At 45.6% G+C, this 21,330-nt stretch overlaps 1 protein-coding gene across 2 annotated transcripts in view; it reads right to left on the bottom strand.

Annotated features, from left to right (window-relative positions):
- Positions 1-21,330, bottom strand: part of LOC311149237 (peroxisome proliferator-activated receptor alpha-like) — a 59,683-nt gene that overhangs the window by 13,229 nt on the left and 25,124 nt on the right. For both annotated transcript variants that reach the window (XM_084186323.1, XM_084186324.1), the window contains exons 2-5: positions 18,083-18,331; positions 12,763-12,920; positions 10,254-10,392; positions 3,997-4,196 (exon numbers count right to left, since the gene is read on the bottom strand). In XM_084186323.1, the coding sequence (XP_084042449.1) occupies positions 3,997-4,196; positions 10,254-10,392; positions 12,763-12,920; positions 18,083-18,293 (708 nt within the window). In that variant the 5' untranslated portion in view covers positions 18,294-18,331. The remainder of the gene's footprint in view (positions 1-3,996; positions 4,197-10,253; positions 10,393-12,762; positions 12,921-18,082; positions 18,332-21,330) is intronic.

The following is a 21,330-nucleotide window of genomic DNA, read 5'->3' as shown; positions in this document are numbered from 1 at the left end:
TACTGAACAGAGGAACTAGACTCACCACTAAACAGAATAACTACAGACTCACCACTGAACAGAGGAACTAGACTCACCACTAAACAGAATAACTATAGACTCACCACTGAACAGAGGAACTAGACTCACCACTGAACAGAGGAACTAGACTCACCACTGAACAGAGGAACTAGACTCACCACTGAATAGAGGAACTAGACTCACCACTGAACAGAGGAACTAGACTCACCACTGAACAGAATAAGTACAGACTCACCACTGAACAGATGAACTAGATTCACCACTGAACAGAGGAACTAGACTCACCACTGAACATAATATCTACAGACTCACCACTGAACAAAGGAACTAGACTCACAACTGAACAGAGGAACTAGACTCACTACTGAACAGAGGAACTAGACTCACTACTGAACAGAGGAACTAGACACCACTGAACAGAGGAACTACAGACTCACCACTGAACAGAGGAACTAGACTCACCACTGAACAGAGGAACTAGACTCACCACTGAACAGAATAACTACAGATTCACCACTGAACAGAGGAACTACAGACTTACCACTGAACAGAGGAACTAGACTCACCACTGAACAGAGGAACTAGACTCACCACTGAACAGAATAACTACAGATTCACCACTGAACAGAAGAACTACAGATTCACCACTGAACAGAAGAACTACAGACTCACCACTGAACAGAGGAACTACAGACTCACCACTGAACAGAAGAACTACAGACTCACCACTGAACAGAGGAACTACAGACTCAACACTGAACAGAGGAACTACAGACTCACCACTGAACAGAAGAACTACAGACTCACCACTGAACAGAGGAACTACAGACTCAACACTGAACAGAGGAACTACAGACTCACCACTGAACAGAGGATCTACAGACTCCCCACTGAACAGAGGATTTACAGACTTACCACTGAACAGAGGAACTAGACTCACCACTGAACAGAATAACTACAGACTCACCACTGAACAGAATAACTACAGATTCACCACTGAACAGAGGAACTAGACTTACCACTGAACAGAAAAACTACAGACACACCACTGAACAGAGGAACTAGACTCACCACTGAATGAAGGAACTACAGACTCACCACTGAACAGAGGAACTAGACTCACCATTGAACAGAGGAACTAGACTAACCACTGAACAGAGGAACTAGACTCACCACTGAACATAGGAACTAGACTCACCACTGAACAGAGGAACCAGACTCACCACTGAACAGAGGACCTAGACTCACCACTGAACATAGGAACTAGACTCACCACTGAACAGAGGAACTAGACTCACCACTGAACAGAGGAACTAGACTCACCACTGAACAGAATAAGTACAGACTCACCACTGAACAGATGAACTAGACTCACTACTGAACAGAGGAACTAGACTCACCACTAAACAGAATAACTACAGACTCACCACTGAACAGAGGAACTAGACTCACCACTAAACAGAATAACTACAGACTCACCACTGAACAGAGGAACTAGACTCACCACTGAACAGAGGAACTAGACTCACCACTGAACAGAGGAACTAGACTCACCACTGAATATAGGAACTAGACTCACCACTGAACAGAGGAACTAGACTCACCACTGAACAGAATAACTACAGACTCACCACTGAACAGATGAACTAGACTCACCACTGAACAGAGGAACTAGACTCACCACTGAACAGAATAACTACAGACTCACCACTGAACAAAGGAACTAGACTCACCACTGAACAGAGGAACTAGACTCACTACTGAACAGAGGAACTAGACTCACCACTGAACAGAGGAACTACAGACTCACCACTGAACAGAGGAACTAGACTCACCACTGAACAGAATAACTACAGACTCACCACTGAACAAAGGAACTAGACTCACCACTGAACAGAGGAACTAGACTCACTACTGAACAGAGGAACTAGACTCACCACTGAACAGAGGAACTACAGACTCACCACTGAACAGAGGAACTAGACTCACCACTGAACAGAGGAACTAGACTTACCACTGAACAGAAAAACTACAGACACACCACTGAACAGAAGACCTAGACTCACCACTGAATGAAGGAACTACAGACTCACCACTGAACAGAGGAACTAGACTCACCACTGAACAGAGGAACTAGACTAACCACTGAACAGAGGAACTAGACTCACCACTGAACATAGTAACTAGACTCACCACTGAACAGAGGAACTAGACTAACCACTGAACAGAGGAACTAGACTCACCACTGAACATAGGAACTAGACTCACCACTGAACAGATGAACTAGACTCACCACTGAACAGAGGAACTAGACTCACCACTGAACAGAATAAGTACAGACTCACCACTGAACAGATGAACTAGACTCACTACTGAACAGAGGAACTAGACTCACCACTAAACAGAATAACTACATACTCACCACTGAACAGAGGAACTAGACTCACCACTAAACAGAATAACTACAGACTCACCACTGAACAGAAGAACTAGACTCACCACTGAACAGAGGAACTAGACTCACCACTGAACAGAGGAACTAGACTCACCACTGAACAGAGGAACTAGACTCACCACTGAACAGAATAAGTACAGACTCACCACTGAACAGATGAACTAGACTCACCACTGAACAGAGGAACTAGACTCACCACTGAACAGAATAACTACAGACTCACCACTGAACAGAGGAACTAGACTCACCACTGAACAGAGGAACTAGACTCACCACTGAACAGAGGAACTAGACTCACCACTGAACAGAGGAACTACAGACTCACCACTGAACAGAGGAACTAGACTTACCACTGAACAGAATAACTACAGACTCACCACTGAACAGAGGAACTAGACTCACCACTGAACAGAGGAACTAGACTCACCACTGAACAGAGGTACTAGACTCACCACTGAACAGAGGAACTAGACTCACCACTAAACAGAATAACTACAGACTCACTACTGAACAGATGAACTAGACTCACCACTGAACAGAGGAACTACAGACTCACCACTGAACAGAGGAACTAGACTCACCACTGAACAGAATAACTATAGACTCACCACTGAACAGAGGAACTAGATTCACCACTGAACAGAGGAACTAGACTCACCACTGAACAGAGGAACTAGACTCACCACAAAACGGAATAACTACAGACTCACCACTGAACAGAGGAACTAGACTCACCACTGAACAGAGGAACTAGACTCAGCACTGAACAGAGGAACTAGACTCACCACTGAACAGAGGAACTAGACTCACCACTAAACAGAGGAACTAGACTCACCACTGAACAGAGTAACTACAGTAACAGTTTGGATGTGTATTTCAACTGACCTGTGACCACTGACCGCTTACTGACTGACTCCTTTCTGACCTCTCCTTTATGACCCTTGCCACACCTACACCCACCGAAGACGGAATTCACTAGAAACATAACCCTTACCCCACCCATATAGTCTACTCTGGTATATGATAAAAGAATGAATGGAGTCCACAGATCTAAGGGCATCATTTTTAAAGAAAGACGAAGGGAGGGAGGGAGTGGTTTCCAAACACTGTTAATAATGGTCCTTTATGAGTCAAGGTCATACAGAGTGTCTCTCCATACAGTATATTCAGACAGATGTGTCCTAGAAATGTATTTCTGTTGTTGCATGATTCTTTGGCTCCTATTGGGTAGAGGTTGCTAGGTTATATTAACACATAAGGAGGGTTTGATTGCCCATTTCATCACATTTAAACCGGATCAAAATGCAGCCAACTCCAAAGGGAATCATTCAAAATATAATATTGGACCCTTCTGGTTGCGCAGAAAACACACACTGTGTAATCATTAGGGTTGCAACAAATAGTTTTGTATTTCCAATATTTGAATGATTCCCTTTGGAGAGTGAGTTTCATTTTGATCCTACATGCTCGCATGCATGCAAGCAAGCCCCCATCCCCCCACTTCCACACACTGCTCTTACTGGAGTGCTGGTCTTTCCGGTGAGGATGGTGCGTGCTTTGGCCTTGTTCATGTTGAAGTTCTTGAGGTAGGCCTCGTAGATGTGCCTGGCCAGGGTCTTCTGGTCGGCCTGCTGGGGGTCCTCCACCTCCCTGTCCCCCGTCTGGATCTCTGCCTTCAGCTTCAGCTTCTCTGACTGGGGCATCCGACCAAAACGGATCGCTAAACAGAGAGCAGAGAGAGGAGAGGAAGAGAAAACATTAGGTGCAGTATGGCAGTGACGAGGACGTGGAATTTGTATTTAATTAAACTGCAATGGACAAAGATGTATCTGTTTTGCTGAGAGAGATATGGAGACGCATGCCAATTGTACAGTATATTGTTTATCAAATCAACATAAGAAATATATGGAGGCTCAAGACAATTGTGTACTGTTTGCCAAATCATGAACACTGTTGTTCAACGTTTTCTGGGTATCAAGACAGGTTATGGATCCCTGGAGACATGAGTTTAATGTCCTGTATGTTTCAGGAACAGTTGAGAGAATTGGGGGCAGGATGAGGGGTAGTTGAGGATCAATGTGTTAGCACGCTAAAGGAAATAGGACAAATCAGGTATCTAGTGTGTGTGTATGTGTGTGTGTGCTGTTTTTGTACGAAGGGACTCTGACTCTCTCAGACGGCCTGATCCTAAGTGTCTAGCTAATCAGATTACAGTTGCGTTACCAATAACCCCTTCCCTCTGACACACACACACACACACACACACACACACACACACACACACACACACACACACACACACACACACACACACACGCACACACACACACACCTCTCATAGGGTGCACAACAGCAGGTGCACCTATTACATATATTTATGGTACTCTAAAGGGATACAGCTGGGCTCAGATTTCACTGGCTTCTATTGTGATTAACCACACCACACACATTCACTGAACGGTAAATTACAGTAAAACAAGACAGTGTTCAGAATGGGGCCATATTAGATTACTGTATAAGTGAATGGTTCCTCTAAACCTGGCAGATCCCTGAAAAGGATGGCAAACCTGGGTTCAAATACTATTTGACATAATTTCAAATACTTCAATTGGGCTCGATTGAGCTTACCTGGCACAATATAACCAATCAAAAAGTCTCAAAAGTGCAAACACCGCCCACCTGGCTCTCCTGGCAGACTAAAGCAAATGCTTAAAGTATTTGAAAGATTTCAAATAGTATTTGAACCCACGTCAGGAGGATGGGGATCCTGAGGCAGCAGCCAACTGTCATTAGAGTAAGAAGAAGTGAGAGATGCTCTGAGTTGGGCTCAGGAGACTCAGGATAAGAACATCACACTAAGCGGAGGATGAGATGAGAGTCTCTGACTCTCTAAAGCAGAACATGATTGATGCAAAAGGGAGAGAGAGAGAAAAGGGGGGGGGGGGGGGGGGGCGGGCTGAAGCCTCAGTGTATCAGGTTCTATAAGTTCCATGACCCTCTCCCATGTCATTGTCCTGTATACTGTAACATTTAGGTAACATATGAAACACAATACACATGCACAGATATAGGACTGTATGTACAGATATAGGACTCTATTTACAGATAGAGGACTGTATGTACAGATAGAGGACTGTATGTACAGATATAGGACTGTATGTACAGATAGAGGACTCTATTTACAGATAGAGGACTGTATGTACAGATAGAGGACTGTATGTACAGATAGAGGGCTCTATTTACAGATAGAGGACTGTATGTACAGATAGAGGACTGTATGTACAGATAGAGGACTCTATTTACAGATAGAGAACTGTATGTACAGATAGAGGACTCTATTTACAGATAGAGGACTGTATGTACAGATAGAGGACTGTATGTACAGATAGAGGACTGTATGTACAGATAGAGGGCTCTATTTACAGATAGAGGACTGTATGTACAGATAGAGGACTGTATGTACAGATAGAGGACTCTATTTACAGATAGAGGACTGTATGTACAGATAGAGGACTGTATGTACAGATAGAGGACTGTATGTACAGATAGAGGACTCTATTTACAGATAGAGAACTGTATGTACAGATAGAGGACTGTATGTACAGATAGAGGACTGTATGTACAGATAGAGGACTGTATGTACAGATAGAGGACTGTATGTTCAGATATAGGAAGTGCAGATAAGATAAGGTAACACCCACTTTATTGTTCCTGAGGGGAAAACCCGTCTTGAACACGCCAGTGCTGGTCCCACATAAACATTTTGAAATAAATACTAATGTTGAGCATCAGTCCCAGACCTGTGTTCAGATACTATTTATGGTATTTCAATTACTTTAAAAGACATTTGGAAGTAGGTATTTAGATATTTTTTATTTGAAAAGACAAGTAGTTGAATATTGGAATGTATTTGGAAATACACGTGGAAAGTATTTGAAAATACTCAAATACACTTCCATGAATTTAACCCATGTATTTGAAAATAGCATTTGAAATATGTATTTGAAAATACTTTCAAATAGTAGGCTATTTATAGGGAATTATTTGAAAATACTTTCTAATAGTTCCAATAGAAGTAGTTGATTTTGTGCTAGACATGCACTTGTTCAGTTCAAGCTGCTACACCGAATCTATTAGACTAAGTCCAGGCTAAATAAAATGTATCCAAACCTTGACCCTATATGTGATCGACGTAGAGAGGCTTCTGCAGATCTTACTGATATGTTTTGATCAGGTGTTTTTGCCAAGTCTGTAACCAGTGTAATTTTTGGAATCAATGTAGAATTGTGACCTCTGGTGGCCCTTTTTGGTCAACCACCTTCTGGCTTAATGGTTTCCAGACCAGTGCAGGATGCACTTGCTTTCTCTACTTTCATTTACATTTACGTCATTTAGCAGACGCTCTTATCCAGAGCGACTTACAGTTAGTGAGTGCATACATTTTCATACTGGCCCCCCGTGGGAATCGAACCCACAACCCTGGCGTTGCAAACGCCATGCTCTACCAACTGAGCTACACGGGGCCAAGAGACATATAGTTCTTGAGTAGAAAAACGTCCACCGTCCATTGCACAGTCGATGGCTGCACGATTTGATTCACTTTTTTAAACTAGAAAAAAATATGTTATACTTTAAAAGGGAAAGGTATGTATTTAATTCCACCTGGGGACCCTTTATAGACCTTCTACAAGGGCCATACCCTCCTTTTGACTTGTAAATTGTCTGGCTTACTGATGCTGTTGCGTTTTGTTGTTATTTATTTTTTAATATTTGATTTGCATCCATTATGTGTGGATGGCTGGGTCCCGCTAAGAATCTGGTACCATACCTGTCTGTATACCTCTGAGTTGTGCTTCTTGGTCCTGGCCCTCGGACCCATCAAACATATCATTGGGGTTGGGTGGGGGCCAGTGGAGAGACAATGTGACCCCATTGGTTTCCCAGTGCCAGGAGTTGTGAAGCATTTCCCTCCAACAATATATATATATATATATATATATATATATATATATATATATATATACTACCAGTCAAAAGTTTGGACATACCTACTAATTCAAGGGTTTTTCTTTATTTTTTACAATTTTTACATTGTAGAATAATAGTGAAGACATCAAAACTATTAAATAACACATATGGAATCATGTAGTAATGAAAAAGTGATAAACAAATCAAAATATATTTTATATTTGAGATTCTTCAAATAGCCACCCTTTGCCTTGATGACAGCTTTGTACACTCTTGGCATTCTCTCAACCAGCTTCATGAGGTAGTCACCTGGAATGCATTTCAATTAAAAGGTGTGCCTTCTTAAACGTTAATTTGTGGAATTGCTTTCCTTCTTAATGCGTTTGAGCCAATCAGTTGTGTTGTGACAAGGTAGTGGGGTATACAGAAGATAGCCCTATTTGGTAAAAGACCAAGTCCATATTATGGCAAGAACAGCTCAAATAAGCAATGAGAAACAACAGTCCATCATTACTTTAAGATATGAAGGTCAGTCAATACGGAACATTTCAAGAACTTTGAAAGTTCCTTCAAGTGCAGTCGCAAAAACCATCAAGCGCTATGATGAAACTGGCTCTCATGAGGACCGCCACAGTATTGGAAGACCCAGAGTTACCTCTGCTGCAGAGGATAAGTTCATTAGAGTTACCAGCCTCAGAAACTGCAGCCCAAATAAATGCTTCACAGAGTTCAAGTAACAGACACATCTCAACATTAACTGTTCAGAGGAGACTGTGTGAATCAGGCTTTCATGGTCGAATTGCTGCAAAGAAACCACTACTAAAGTATACCAATAATAAGAAGAGACTTGCTTGGGCCAAGAAACATGGACATTAGACCGGTGGAAATTTGTCCAACCGCCGTGGCTTTGTGAGGTGTGGGTGAACGGATGATCTCAGCATGTGTATTTCCCACCGTAAAGCATGGAGGAGGAGGTGTTATGGTGTGGGGGTGCTTTGCTGGTGACACTGTCTGTGATTTATTTAGAATTCAAGGCACACTTAACCAGCATGGCTACCACAGCATTCTGCAGCGATACGCCATCCCATTTGGTTTGGTCTTAGTGGGACTATCATTTGTTTTTCAACAGGACAATGACCCAACACACCTCCAGGCTGTGTAAGGGCTATTTTACCAAGAAGGAGAGTGATGGAGTGCTGCATCAGATGAACTGGCCTCCACAATCCCCCGACCTCAATCCAATTGAGATGGTTTGGGATGAGTCGGACGGCAGAGTGAAGGAAAAGCAGCCAACAAGTTCTCAGCATATGTGGGAACTCCTTCAATACAGTTGGAAAAGCATTCCAGGTGAAACTGGTTGAGAGAATGCCAAGAGTGTGCAATGCTGTCATCAAGGAAAAGGGTGGCTATTTGAAGAATCTCAAATATAACATATATTTTGATTTGTTTAACACTTTTTGGGATACTACATGATTCCATATGTGTTATTTCCTAGTTTTGATGTCTTCACTATAATGTAGAAAATAGTAAAAATAAAGAAAAATCCTTGAATGAATAGGTGTTCTAAAACTTTTGACTGGTACTATATATAAAATAAGTAGTTGATTCGGGCCACATTACCTTGCTAAGCCCCTCTTCACATCACTCCACACCACACACAAAGTCACCCCTTAATTCTATTTCAGTCCATTGTAAACGGCAGGACATGGACCTTAGGGTCAGAATGCCATGTTGTATGTTGACACAAAACACACAGGTAAACATCATCCATCCAATAGGATCAAAGACTTCAAATCAAAGTGTATTGGTCGCGTACACAGTTTAGCAGATGTTATAGCAGGTGCAGCAAAATGCTTTGACCTCATTGTCCTATATCAAGGTTATTGTTCATAGATTAACTCTATATAAAGGAAATATCATTATGTTTATATTCCTAATAGTTAGTCTGTCTGTAGAGGGTGTGATTGTCTGATTTTGTCTGGACAGTGGACCCTGTTTTTATTAATGTTCCACTAGTAATGTATCCTGCTCTACACTGCAAAGCTCACTATCAGTCTAAATTACCTTAAATTCTCCACTAGGTCAGTTCATTGATCAGTGGGTCTAATGTACTGAACAGCTTAACCCAGTGCAGATGCAGCCCTGGTGACGTGACCTGTAGGCTGAGACTGAGACTCACACTGCTTGTCTCTGTTCACACCTAAAGGGTGACAGGGTTCAGCCAACACAATACAGCCCCACCTTACCGTTCTACTGACCTTCACAATTACACACCACCACGCAGAGAGACTGCGTAGAGACCGCATAAAGACCGCATAGAGACCGCATAGAGCCCGCATAGAGACCGCATAAGACTGCATAGAGACCGCATAGAGACCGCATAGAGACTGGATAGAGACAGAGAGACGTATGCATCAATTGCAGTTCTGCATTGTTTTCTTCTGGAAACAATATGAAATGGTGCAAATGTTTACATGCGTTTATGAATGAATGCTGTAGGATTCACAGCTGTCACTCACATTTTTGCCTACTGTCATTCATCTTGAAAAGCAACCGTATACCATAATGTGGTTTTGAATGGCGTACGTGTGAGTACGTGTGTGTGCGTGCGCGTGTGTGTTCTTGCGTGTGTGAGCGTGCACGCTCCTTCCTGTTTCTACAAGAGTGTGGTTTTGAATGGCGTACATGTGTGTGTGCATATGTCTATGTTCAAATGTGTGTGTGTGTGCTCCTCTCTGGTTGCTACTGGCAGGTTGTGCTATAAGCAGTAAGCAGTACTCAGGGCTCTGGCTATGTCTGTGTTCCTCACCGTTGTGGGACATGCCCACAGACAGGCACTTCTGGAAGCGGCAGTATTGGCACTTGTTCCGGTTCTTCTTCAGGATCTTACAGCGGCGCTCACACTTGTCATATTCCAGCTTGAGGCGGATGGTCCGCCGAAAGAAACCCTGAAGGGAGAGAAAGAGGAGAGAGATATGTTCAGGTTGAGACCCAATAGACTGCACTCATGAAAAAACTCAGCCTCGACCCAGTATGGTACCTCAACCACATACAGTATAGTGACTTGGTAAAATAAAACAATTGTCAGTTTATACCTGGTATCTTTATATCTTTCAAACTTTGCGCAAACTTTATTAATCTAAGACTCTTTCAACCTAAGTGAACTATCAGCAAAGCAAAGGCAGTGTCCTGGCCTAGAACATGCCACTAGGAAACCCCATTTTCCTCCAATCAGCCAACATCCACTTTCTCCGTAGAAAAAGTGAAATGGACCCAAATGGACCCAATGGCTGGAGCATGACACTATCAGCCTGGACATACATGCTTATCACATCCCAAATGGGATTTCACTAATGTTACACAACCCTGACAAACAGCAGTGTCTGGTTATGGGTAGCTTTAGACGTACTGTCCTGAGTGGTTTAGGGCTTGGACTGGGGTTGGGGGGGGGGGGGGGGGGGGGTAGTGAGTTGCTTAAGAAGAACATTTAGCCAACCCCATCCCAAGATGTTGATTTCATAATACTTGTGAAAGATCTCCTTAATGTGTCCCTGCACACGGCATGCATTAACGCTTGCAAGGACACGCCACACGCACGCAAGCACGCACACACAACCCTCAAGGGTAACATGAGGCCAGGGCAGAATGCCTGTCAGCCACAACGGCCTGATGCCAGGCCTGTCTCTGTCTCTTTCTCTGCCTCATGTCTCTGTCTCTGCCTCATGTCTCTGTCTCTGTCTCTGCCTCGTGTCTCTGTCTCTGCCTCATGTCTCTGCCTCATGTCTCTGTCTCTGTCTCTGCCTCATGTCTCTGTCTCTGCCTCGTGTCTCTTTCTCTGCCTCATGTCTCTGTCTCTGCCTCATGTCTCTGTCTCTGCCTCATGTCTCTGTCTCTGCCTCGTGTCTCTGTCTCTGCCTCATGTCTCTGTCTTTGCCTCATGTCTCCGTCTCTGTCTGTGCCTCATGTCTCTGTCTCTGTTTCTGTCTGTGCCTCATGTCTCTGTCTCTGCCTCTGTCTCTGTCTCTGCCTCATGTCTCTGTCTCTGCCTCATGTCTCTGTCTCTGTTTCTGTCTGTGCCTCATGTCTCTGTCTCTGCCTCTGTCTCTGTCTCTGCCTCATGTCTCTGTCTCTGTCTCTGCCTCATGTCTCTGTCTCTGTTTCTGTCTGTGCCTCATGTCTCTGCCTCTGTCTCTGCCTCATGTCTCTGTCTCTGCCTCTGTTTCTGCCTCATGTCTCTGCCTCATGTCTCTGTCTCTGTCTCTCTCTATGCAGGGGTCACTCTCAGATGACCAGACAGCTGAGGAGCGGGGTGCACGTAGGACTCATTGCTGTTTTACTCTGGGACAGCTATGACCAGTTCACTCAATGTCCATTCTAGCCTCCAGCAGCTCTGAGCCAAGTCCAGGGCAGGGTAGGGCAGATCAAGGCAGTCCAGGGTAGGGCAGGTCAAGGCAGTCCAGTCCAGGGCAGGGTAGTCCAGTCCTGGGTAGGGTAGGGCAGGGTAGGGTAGGGCAGGGTAGGGCAGGGTAGGGCAGTGTAGGGCAGGGCAGGGTACACTGCGGCCCACTCTGCTCTGCTATCTCCCTGCTGTCTGGAACTCAGTGTAACAGTGTGTTGACATGAGGGGGAGGAGCGACTGAGAGCACCGCCAACTTCGCCAAGTGACATCCATACGCAGACAAAGTCCTGGCACAGGGACAGATGGGCAGGCCAGGGGTCCACAAGACATCTCTCACGCATTCAGGGTGAAAGAGTATGTAGGAAATGTAGCGGATGACAAACCAATTATCTTTGCCTGGCTTTCACAGCAGGGTGAGAATTGATTATTCTCATTAGAACCTAGGCATGCAGTCACAGAAATAATACAGCAGCAATGGAATCAGCACATTGACCAGTTCCTTTTGGGTCACAGCTAAAGACTGGGTTATTTTTACTTGGTGGTTAGTGGTATGGTCATAATAACACCAAAACTACATTATCTTACAGTCACGTGTGATCTAGTGGCTTTCCAGTGGCAAATTAAGATCTGCTCTGTCCTCCAGTGACTTGTGACAAAACACATTAGCCTTGGATTGCTCTTCAACAGGCTCAAAAACAATTAACTAGGAGAGCATCCACACTGTGTGTGTTGGAGGGCACATTCTTGTGTCCTGTTTGTGTGTTCAGTCATTATCGTTAGACTGTTGTCTGAAGGTTGGTCCAGTGAATCTCACTCTGACCAGGTGTGTGTGTGTATGTATGCGTATATTAATGTTTGTGTGTGCATGCGCTTGTGTGCTCCGCATACGTGGATGTGTGTGATGGCTGGTCCTTCTCACCTTGCAGCCCTCACAGGCGTGAACGCCGTAGTGGTATCCGGAGGCGCGGTCGGCACACACCCGACACTCCAGGTTGAGAGAGGTGGAGGAGAACTCCTCCTGCCCTGCGATTGCCCCATACACTCCCGACGACGGGCTGGAGGCTGGGGTCAGAGCATCTGTAGAACACACACACAGAGTACACATTAGTAAACACACTTATGCATGCACAGACAAGACACACACCCACACGCACGCACATTAATAAACTAATTGCACAGAAAACAGACACACACTTATAACTATTGTGAAACAATAAACCAATTAACCTTGGGACATTGATATTCATATTAGTGTCTCTACTGTGAAGCCTCTTTGCCCTAGCTGACAGATGAGTACTGTACCAGTGGAAAGTCCCTGGTGTCTCAGGCCTTTGGCCCAACACAGAGGAAGAGCACATGTAATATGTGTCCCATTAAATCTCTATAAATACGTACAGACCGTTATGCACACCACTGAGAGTGGATCAGCAACACTTCTAAATTCAGGGGATGAGTCGAAATATTGGCCCATGATACACACACTGTGTCTATTTTAATACCTGAATACCAAACACACCAAACACACAGCATTTCAGGAATGGTGCCAAACAGAGCAGTGCTAAGTCAGCCCACATGAGTTGGGTGAGAGAAGCCAAAACAGGGATACATATTAATGTCTTGGACCAACTGCACGTGTCACACACACCACACTCTACAGCCTACAATGTAGGCAGGAGAATAATATCATATCACAGATACTCAGTGTCTGCTTCTTCCTCTCCCTCTCTCCTTCTCTCTCTCCCTTCTTCATTCACCACTCCATCAACAACCATAAACAACCAGCACACTCTCCATGACTTTTCCATGACATCATCAATGCTATTTTCCATGATGCCCCCTCCTCCACTCCTCTTCCCCCGAAAACCTATTCCTCCCTCTTCCATTTTCCCAATATACCATCCCCTCTTTTCCTCTATGTTTAAATTCTAACACCAGTCACTGTTTCAATCCCAGTTGCATACTAACTACTACGTAGTAACATATTTGCTAACACATCCAGGTGGTTTCTATTGGACACAAACAAGTTAATGTTTACCAAAATACTATTTGGGGGGGAAGTGTGGCTGCGTCAAAAATGCCACCCTATTCCCTATATAGACTAGGGCCCTGGTCAAAGGTAGTGCACTATATAGGGAATAGAGTGCCATTTGGGACACAGCTTGTGAGTTGAGGAATGTTTGCGGATTGAGGAAGTCCTCTGTGGAAGTGTGGGGACGAGGGGGGTGTAACATAACAGATAACCCCTCTGCCAAAAGCATCTCTGTTAGCCTAAGTAAGGTCAGAGGTTAAACAAGCCGAGTGTCCTCTCTGAACCCTCTGAGTCAGGGTGAATTAGAGATGAGCTATGTGAGCATGGCTCCTGAATGATCAGGAAACACATGGTCAAACAATAACAACGTAGAGCTGGCTTACGACAGGATTACTACACCGTAGTCTACTCATTTTTACTTTTAGGAAAACTTAGAAAGATCATTGGGTGAGAAACTATTAGACAGGCCCACTAGGGAAAAACCCCTGGCCCTAAGTATAAGGCACTTGACATATCAATGTTTCTATAAGGGAAGTCTTGTGACACTCTGGCTCCGGGACTTTTGTATTTGAGCCAGGGTGTATTTTGTTTTGTTGGGTATTTGGGTGTATTTCTATGTTTGCATTTCTGTGGGGTTCGTTTCTAGGTTTGGTCAATGACTCCCAATCGGAGGTAACGAGTGTCAGCTGTCGGCTCGTTATCTCTGATTGGGAGCCATATTTATCTGTATGTTTTCCTGTGGGGGTTGTGGGTTTTTGTTCCAAGTTCAGTCATTGTCACTGTTGGACTTCACTATCGTCTTTTGTTTTGTATTTACGTGCTGTACTCATTAAAGTCATCATGTTCACTCAACGCGCTGCGTATTGGTCTGCTCCCTTTCAAGACGGTCGTGACAGAAAAACCCACCATCAAAGGACCAAGCAGCGTATCCAGGAGCAAAGGGTCTGGACATGGGAGGAGATATTGGACGGAAAAGGGTCATGGACTTGGGAGGAAATCCTGGATGGGATGGATCGCCGTCCATGGAGCGAGACAGTGGAGAGGCGACGGAGAGAGGAGCAACGGCGTCGGCAGGGCCATCGTCGGAAGGATGAGAGGCAACCCCCAAAAAAATTTGGGGGGGGGCACATGGCTTGGGCGGCTGGGCAGCAGGAGGCTGCCACAGGGAGATGTGGAGAGAAGGCTTTCGGATTACGGGAGCCATTGGCGAGTAGAGGGAGGGAAGTTGTTGTGGCACGGCGTGAGAGACTGAGGTGTGTTACCAGTCCGGTCCGGCCCGTTCCTGATCCCCAGTTAAGGCCAGTGGTGTGTGTTCCCGGTACGGACCGGCCTGTTCCTACTCCACGCACCAGGTCCACGATGTGCGTCGCCAGCCCAGCTCGGCCTGTTCCTACTCCACGCACCAGGTCCACGATGTGCGTAGCCAGCCCAGCCCGGCCGGTTCCTGCTCTACGCACTACGCCTGTGGTGTGCGTCACCAGCCCAGCCCGGCCGGTTCCTGCTCCACGCACGAAGCCTACGGGGTGCGTCGCCAGTCCAGCCCGGCCGGTTCCTGCTCCACGCACGAAGCCTACGGGGTGCGTCGCCAGTCCAGCCCGGCCGGTTCCTGCTCCACGCACGAAGCCTACGGGGTGCGTCGCCAGCCCAGGCCGGCCGGTTCCTGCTCCACGCACCAGGCTCATGGTGTGCGTCGCCAGCCCAGCCCGGCCTGTTCCTGCTCCCCGCACTAGTCCTGAGATGCGTGTCCTCAGCCCGGGACCACCAGTTCCGGCACCACGCACTAGGCCTTATGTGCGTCCCCAGGGTCCAGCATGCCCTGTTCCTGCTCTCCGCACTAGGCCTTATGTGCGTCCCCAGGGTCCAGCATGCCCTGTTCCTTCTCTCCGCACTAGGCCTTATGTGCGTCCCCAGGGTCCAGCTTGCCCTGTTGCTTCTCCCCGCACTAGCCCTGAGATGCGTGTCCTCAGCCCGGTACCTCCAGTTCCGGCACCACGCTCCAGGCCTACGATGCGCCTCAGACGGCCAGAGTCTGCCGTCTGCCCAACGGGGCCTGAACTGCCCGTCTGCCCAACGGCGCTTGAACTGGCCGTCTGGACTGAGCCTGCAAAGCCGCCCGTCTGCCATGAGCCTTCAGAGCCGTCCGCCAGACCGGAGCCGCTAGAGCCTTCCGCCAGACAGGATCAGCCAGAGCCTTCCGCCAGACAGGATCAGCCAGAGCCTTCCGCCAGCCATGAGCAGCCAGATCCGTCAGCCGGCCATGAGCAGCCAGATCCGTCAGCCAGCCATGAGCAGCCAGATCCTTCAGCCAGCCATGAGCAGCCAGATCCGTCGGCCAGCCATGAGCAGCCAGATCCGTCGGCCAGCCATGAGCAGCCAGATCCGTCAGCCAGCCATGAGCAGCCAGATCCGTCAGCCAGCCATGAGCAGCCAGATCCTTCAGCCAGCCATGAGCCGTCCAGCCAGGATCCGCCAGAGCCGTCCAGCCAGGATCCGCCAGAGCCAGCCAGCCAGGATCCGCCATTGAGTCCGGTGCTGTCCCTTAGCCCGGTGCTGCCCCTTATCCTGGTGCTGCCCCTTAGTCCGGTACTGCCCCTTAGTCCGGTGCTGCCCCTTAGTCCGGTGCTGCCCTTTAGTCCGGTGCCGCCCCTTAATCCAGTGGGGTGTAGTTGGGGGGTGGTCATGTGGAAGAGGCTACGGAAGCGGATAGTGACTAAGGTGGGGTGGGGACCACGACCAGGGCCAGAACCGCCACCGTGGACAGACGCCCACCCAGACCCTCCCCTAGACTGTATGCTGGTGCGCCCGGAGTTCGCACCTTTAGGGGGGGGTACTGTGACACTCTGGCTCCGGGACTTTTGTATTTGAGCCAGGGTGTATTTTGTTTTGTTGGGTATTTGGGTGTATTTCTATGTTTGCATTTCTGTGGGGTTCGTTTCTAGGTTTGGTCAATGACTCCCAATCGGAGGTAACGAGTGTCAGCTGTCGGCTCGTTATCTCTGATTGGGAGCCATATTTATCTGTATGTTTTCCTGTGGGGGTTGTGGGTTTTTGTTCCAAGTTCAGTCATTGTCACTGTTGGACTTCACTATCGTCTTTTGTTTTGTATTTACGTGCTGTACTCATTAAAGTCATCATGTTCACTCAACGCGCTGCGTATTGGTCTGCTCCCTTTCAAGACGGTCGTGACAAGTCTCAACGTTTCTATAAGGGAAGTCTCAATGTCTCTATAAGGGAAGTCTCAATGTTTCTATAAGGGAAGTCTCAATGTTTCTAAAAGGGAAGTCTCAATGTTTCTAAAAGGGAAGTCTCAATGTTTCTATAAGGGAAGTCTCAATGTTTTTTATAAGGGAAGTATCAATGTTTCTATAAGGGAAGTCTCAACGTTTCTATAAGGGCAGTCTCAATGTCTCTATAAGGGAAGTCTCAATGTTTCTATAAGGGACGTCTCACTGTTTCTAAAAGGGAAGTCTCAATGTTTCTAAAAGGGAAGTCTCAATGTTTTTTATAAGGGAAGTATCAATGTTTCTATAAGGGAAGTCTCAACGTTTCTATAAGGGCAGTCTCAATGTCTCTATAAGGGAAGTCTCAATGTTTCTATAAGGGACGTCTCACTGTTTCTAAAAGGGAAGTCTCAATGTTTCTAAAAGGGAAGTCTCAATGTTTTTTATAAGGGAAGTATCAATGTTTCTATAAGGGATGTCTCAAGGTTTCTATAAGGGAAGTCTCAATGTTTCTATAAGGGACATCTCAATGTTTCTATAAGGGACGTCTCAATGTTTCTAAAAGGGAAGTCTCAATGTTTCTAAAAGGGAAGTCTCAATGTTTCTATAAGGGAAGTCTCAATGTTTTTTATAAGGGAAGTATCAATGTTTCTATAAGGGACGTCTCAAGGTTTCTATAAGGGACGTCTCAATGTTTCTATAAGGGACATCTCAATATTTCTATAAGGGACGTCTCAAGGTTTCTATAAGGGAAGTCTCAATGTTTCTAAAAGGGACGTCTCAAGGTTTCTATAAGGGACGTCTCAATGTTTCTATAAGGGACGTCTCAATGGTTCTATAAGGGACGTCTCAGTGTTTCTTTAAGGGAAGAGAAGTTAAAGGGAAGGCATAGCGTGTGTGAGACAGCAGTAGCCAATAAACCAAGCACATCACACTACCATCACACTACCATCACACTACTTCGAACCATTGATGGTATGGATCTATACCTAGAATGGTGGATCCTTCAGAGCCAGAGCCGTTACTCGACTGGGACTGGTACTCAGGGACGTCAAAGGAGCTGTGGGCGTCACCGTCGATGGATTGGGAGATGTCCTGCAGCTCCTCCATGCCCCCGATGAAGTCCCCACACAGCGGGCTGCCCAGCACCGAATCCTCCAGGGGGGACGGCGGCCGGCAGTGGCTCTCCATGTCGACCATGACGGAGGACGGGATCAGGGGGAGGATCACTCATCAGACTGAAGAGAGAGAACAGGTGAGAGGAAGGGAGAGAGAGAAAGAGGGTTAGTAAAAGTCCCCAATGCAGCCGTTTTATACACTACTGTTCAAAAGTTTGGAGTCACTTAGAAATGTCCTTGTTTTCCATGAAAACATACATTAATGAGTTTGAATAGGAAATATAGCAAAATGCATAGGAAATGTAGACATTGACAAGGTTAGAAATAATTATTTTTAATATAAATAATAATTGTGTCCTTCAAACTTTGCTTTCATCAAATAATCCTCCATTTGCAGCAATTACAGCCTTGCAGACCTTTGGTATTCTATTTGTCAATTTGTTGAGGTAATCTGAAGAGATTTCACCCCATGCTTCCTGAAGCACCTCCCACAAGTTGGATTGCACTTCTTACGTACCATACGGTCAAGCTGCTCCCACAACAGCTCAATAGGGTTGAGATCCGGTGACTGTGCTGGCCACTCCATTATAGACAGAATACCAGCTGACTGCTTCTTCCCTAAATAGTTCTTGCATAGTCTGGAGCTGTGCTTTGGGTCATTGTCCTGTTGTAGGAGGAAATTAACTCCAATCAAGCGCCGTCCACAGGGTATGGCATGGCATTGCAAAATGGAGTGATAGCCTTCCTTCTTCAAGATCCCTTTTACCCTGTACAAATCTCCCACTTTACCACCACCAAAACACCCCCAGACCATCACATTGCCTCCACCATGCTTGACAGATGGCATCAAGCACTCCTCCAGCATCTTTTCATTTGGTCTGCGTCTCACAAATGTTATTCTTTGTGATCCGAACACCTCAAACTTTGATTCGTCTGTCCATAACACTTTTTTCCAATCTTCCTCTCCAGTGTCTGTGTTCTTTTGCCCATCTTAATCTTTTCTTTTTATTGGCCAGTCTGAGATATGGCTTTTTCTTTGCAACTCTGCCTAGAAGGTCAGCATCCCCGAGACGCCTCTTCACTGTTGACGTTGAGACTGGTGTTTTGCGGGTACTATTTAATGACGCTGCCAGTTGATGACCTGGGAGGCGTCTGTTTCTCAAACTGGACACTCTAATGTATTTGTCCTCTTGCTCAGTTCTGCACCGGGGCCTCCCACTCCTCTTTCTATTCTGGTTAGAGCCAGTTTGCGCTGTTCTGTGAAGGGAGTAGTACACAGCGTTGTACGAGATCTTCAGTTTCTTGGCAATTTCTCGCATGGAATAGCCTTCATTTCTCAGAACAAGAATAGACTGATGAGTTTCAGAAGAAAGTTATTTGTTTCTGGCCATTTTGAGCCTGTAATCAAACCCACAATTGCTGATGCTCCAGATACTCAACTAGTCTCAAGAAGGCCAGTTTTATTGCTTCTTTAATCAGCACAACAGTTTTCAGCTGTGCTAACATCATTGCAAAAGGGTTTTCTAATGATCAATTCGCCTTTTAAAATGATAAACTTGGATTAGCAAACACAACGTGCCATTGGAACACAGGACTGATGGTTGCTGATAATGGGCCTCTGTACGCCTATGTAGATATTCCATAAAAAAATCAGCCGTTTCCAGCTACAATAGCCATTTAAAACATTAAAAATGTCTACACTGTATTTCTGATCAATTTGATGTTATTTTAATTGACAAAAAATTGCTTTTCTTTCGAAAACAAGGACATTTCTAAGTGACCCCAAACTTTTGAATGGTAGTGTATATCAAATCATTTCTGTAATAGTTTTCCATTAAAATGGACAAAAAGAAACAAAAATAGCTTTATAGCAAAAAACTATTTCTCAAGCAAGAATTTTGCTAGGACTGTCTGGGAGTGGTCTGAGTGGGGAGGGGAAAACGGAAAACGGAAAACTAGCTGTTAATGGCAGAGAGGTTTGGAACTCTCTTTGTTATTAGTCTATTAACTAATTTATCGCCTGGTGATGCCACCAGGCAAGCCGAAACGCCACCCATGCAAGGTCCTGTGTAGATTGTATTTTCAACCAGCAATTATGAAGGACACTGATTAAAAAAAAAAAAAAAACTTGTACAGTATGATACAAAACAACTTCATGTTGACTGCACTGAGCCTTTAATGGAATGTCCAGATCATAGGAAAGAGTAAACAAGAAAGTCAACACTCCTGTTCTTACATCACTGCAATCTTTCCATCACCAACACGCATCGCATCAACACATGAAGTGTTAACAACCCTGATAAGCGTTCCTAATGAAGTGTATCCTTGTTCAGCCTGGTCTCATACACTTAACATAGTAAACGTAAAATCTAACTCCAACCTTAACCCTTTAACCTAACTCCTAACCCTAACCTTAAACCTAACCTTAACCTTAACCCTAACCTTAACCCCTAACCCTAATGTAGGGGAATGTAGGGCCCTGTGCTGGGCTAAATTGGATGAGGGGGTGGACGATTGAGGGGTGATACAGAGAGAAGGTATCAGACCTCATAGTTCCAGGTAGAAGTTACCCTCAGTCAAAGATCTAGGATCAGCTTATCCTCACCAAATCCTAACCTTAAATTGACCTGGGATCAGTCTGTAGGGGCACCAACCCATATATCCACACCAAAACTGAGTCAAGCTGGAGTAAAGCTCCCTGTTCAGGCCTGGTGTAGAGAGAGGGGTGTGGGTGCTGAGCGTTGAGAGGGGGGCATGGAGCTAGGAGACAGCAGCTGCAGACCAGCCTGCAGTAAGCTGCCAGGGCTTGATCCTATGGAGGCTAAGTCTAACCCAACAGACCCCATACAGTACTCACGTCTATTTTGGGCACTGGTCAATGACTCTGGTTAATGGACGTGTCTAACAGTACGTGCACGTACACGTTCAAAGATGAATTACAGCCCTACACCTCTCAATGTATTCCAAGGTCACAGATAACAGAAATGCATGGTATTTCATTGAAGCATAGTGTATAGCCGTAGGTCTAAGCCGGCACTGCAGCAGGTGTTTTGAACACAGAGAAAGAGACAGAGTGTTTATTTACCCAGGAGGAATAGAGCTGGCCTCTTTAACATAGT

Source organism: Coregonus lavaretus (assembly GCF_964263955.1).
Source record: "Coregonus lavaretus genome assembly, chromosome: 21".
Classification (NCBI taxonomy): Eukaryota; Metazoa; Chordata; class Actinopteri; order Salmoniformes; family Salmonidae; genus Coregonus; species Coregonus lavaretus.
The sequence above is the reverse complement of the archived record's forward strand: the minus strand, read 5'-3'. Positions and strand labels throughout refer to the sequence as shown.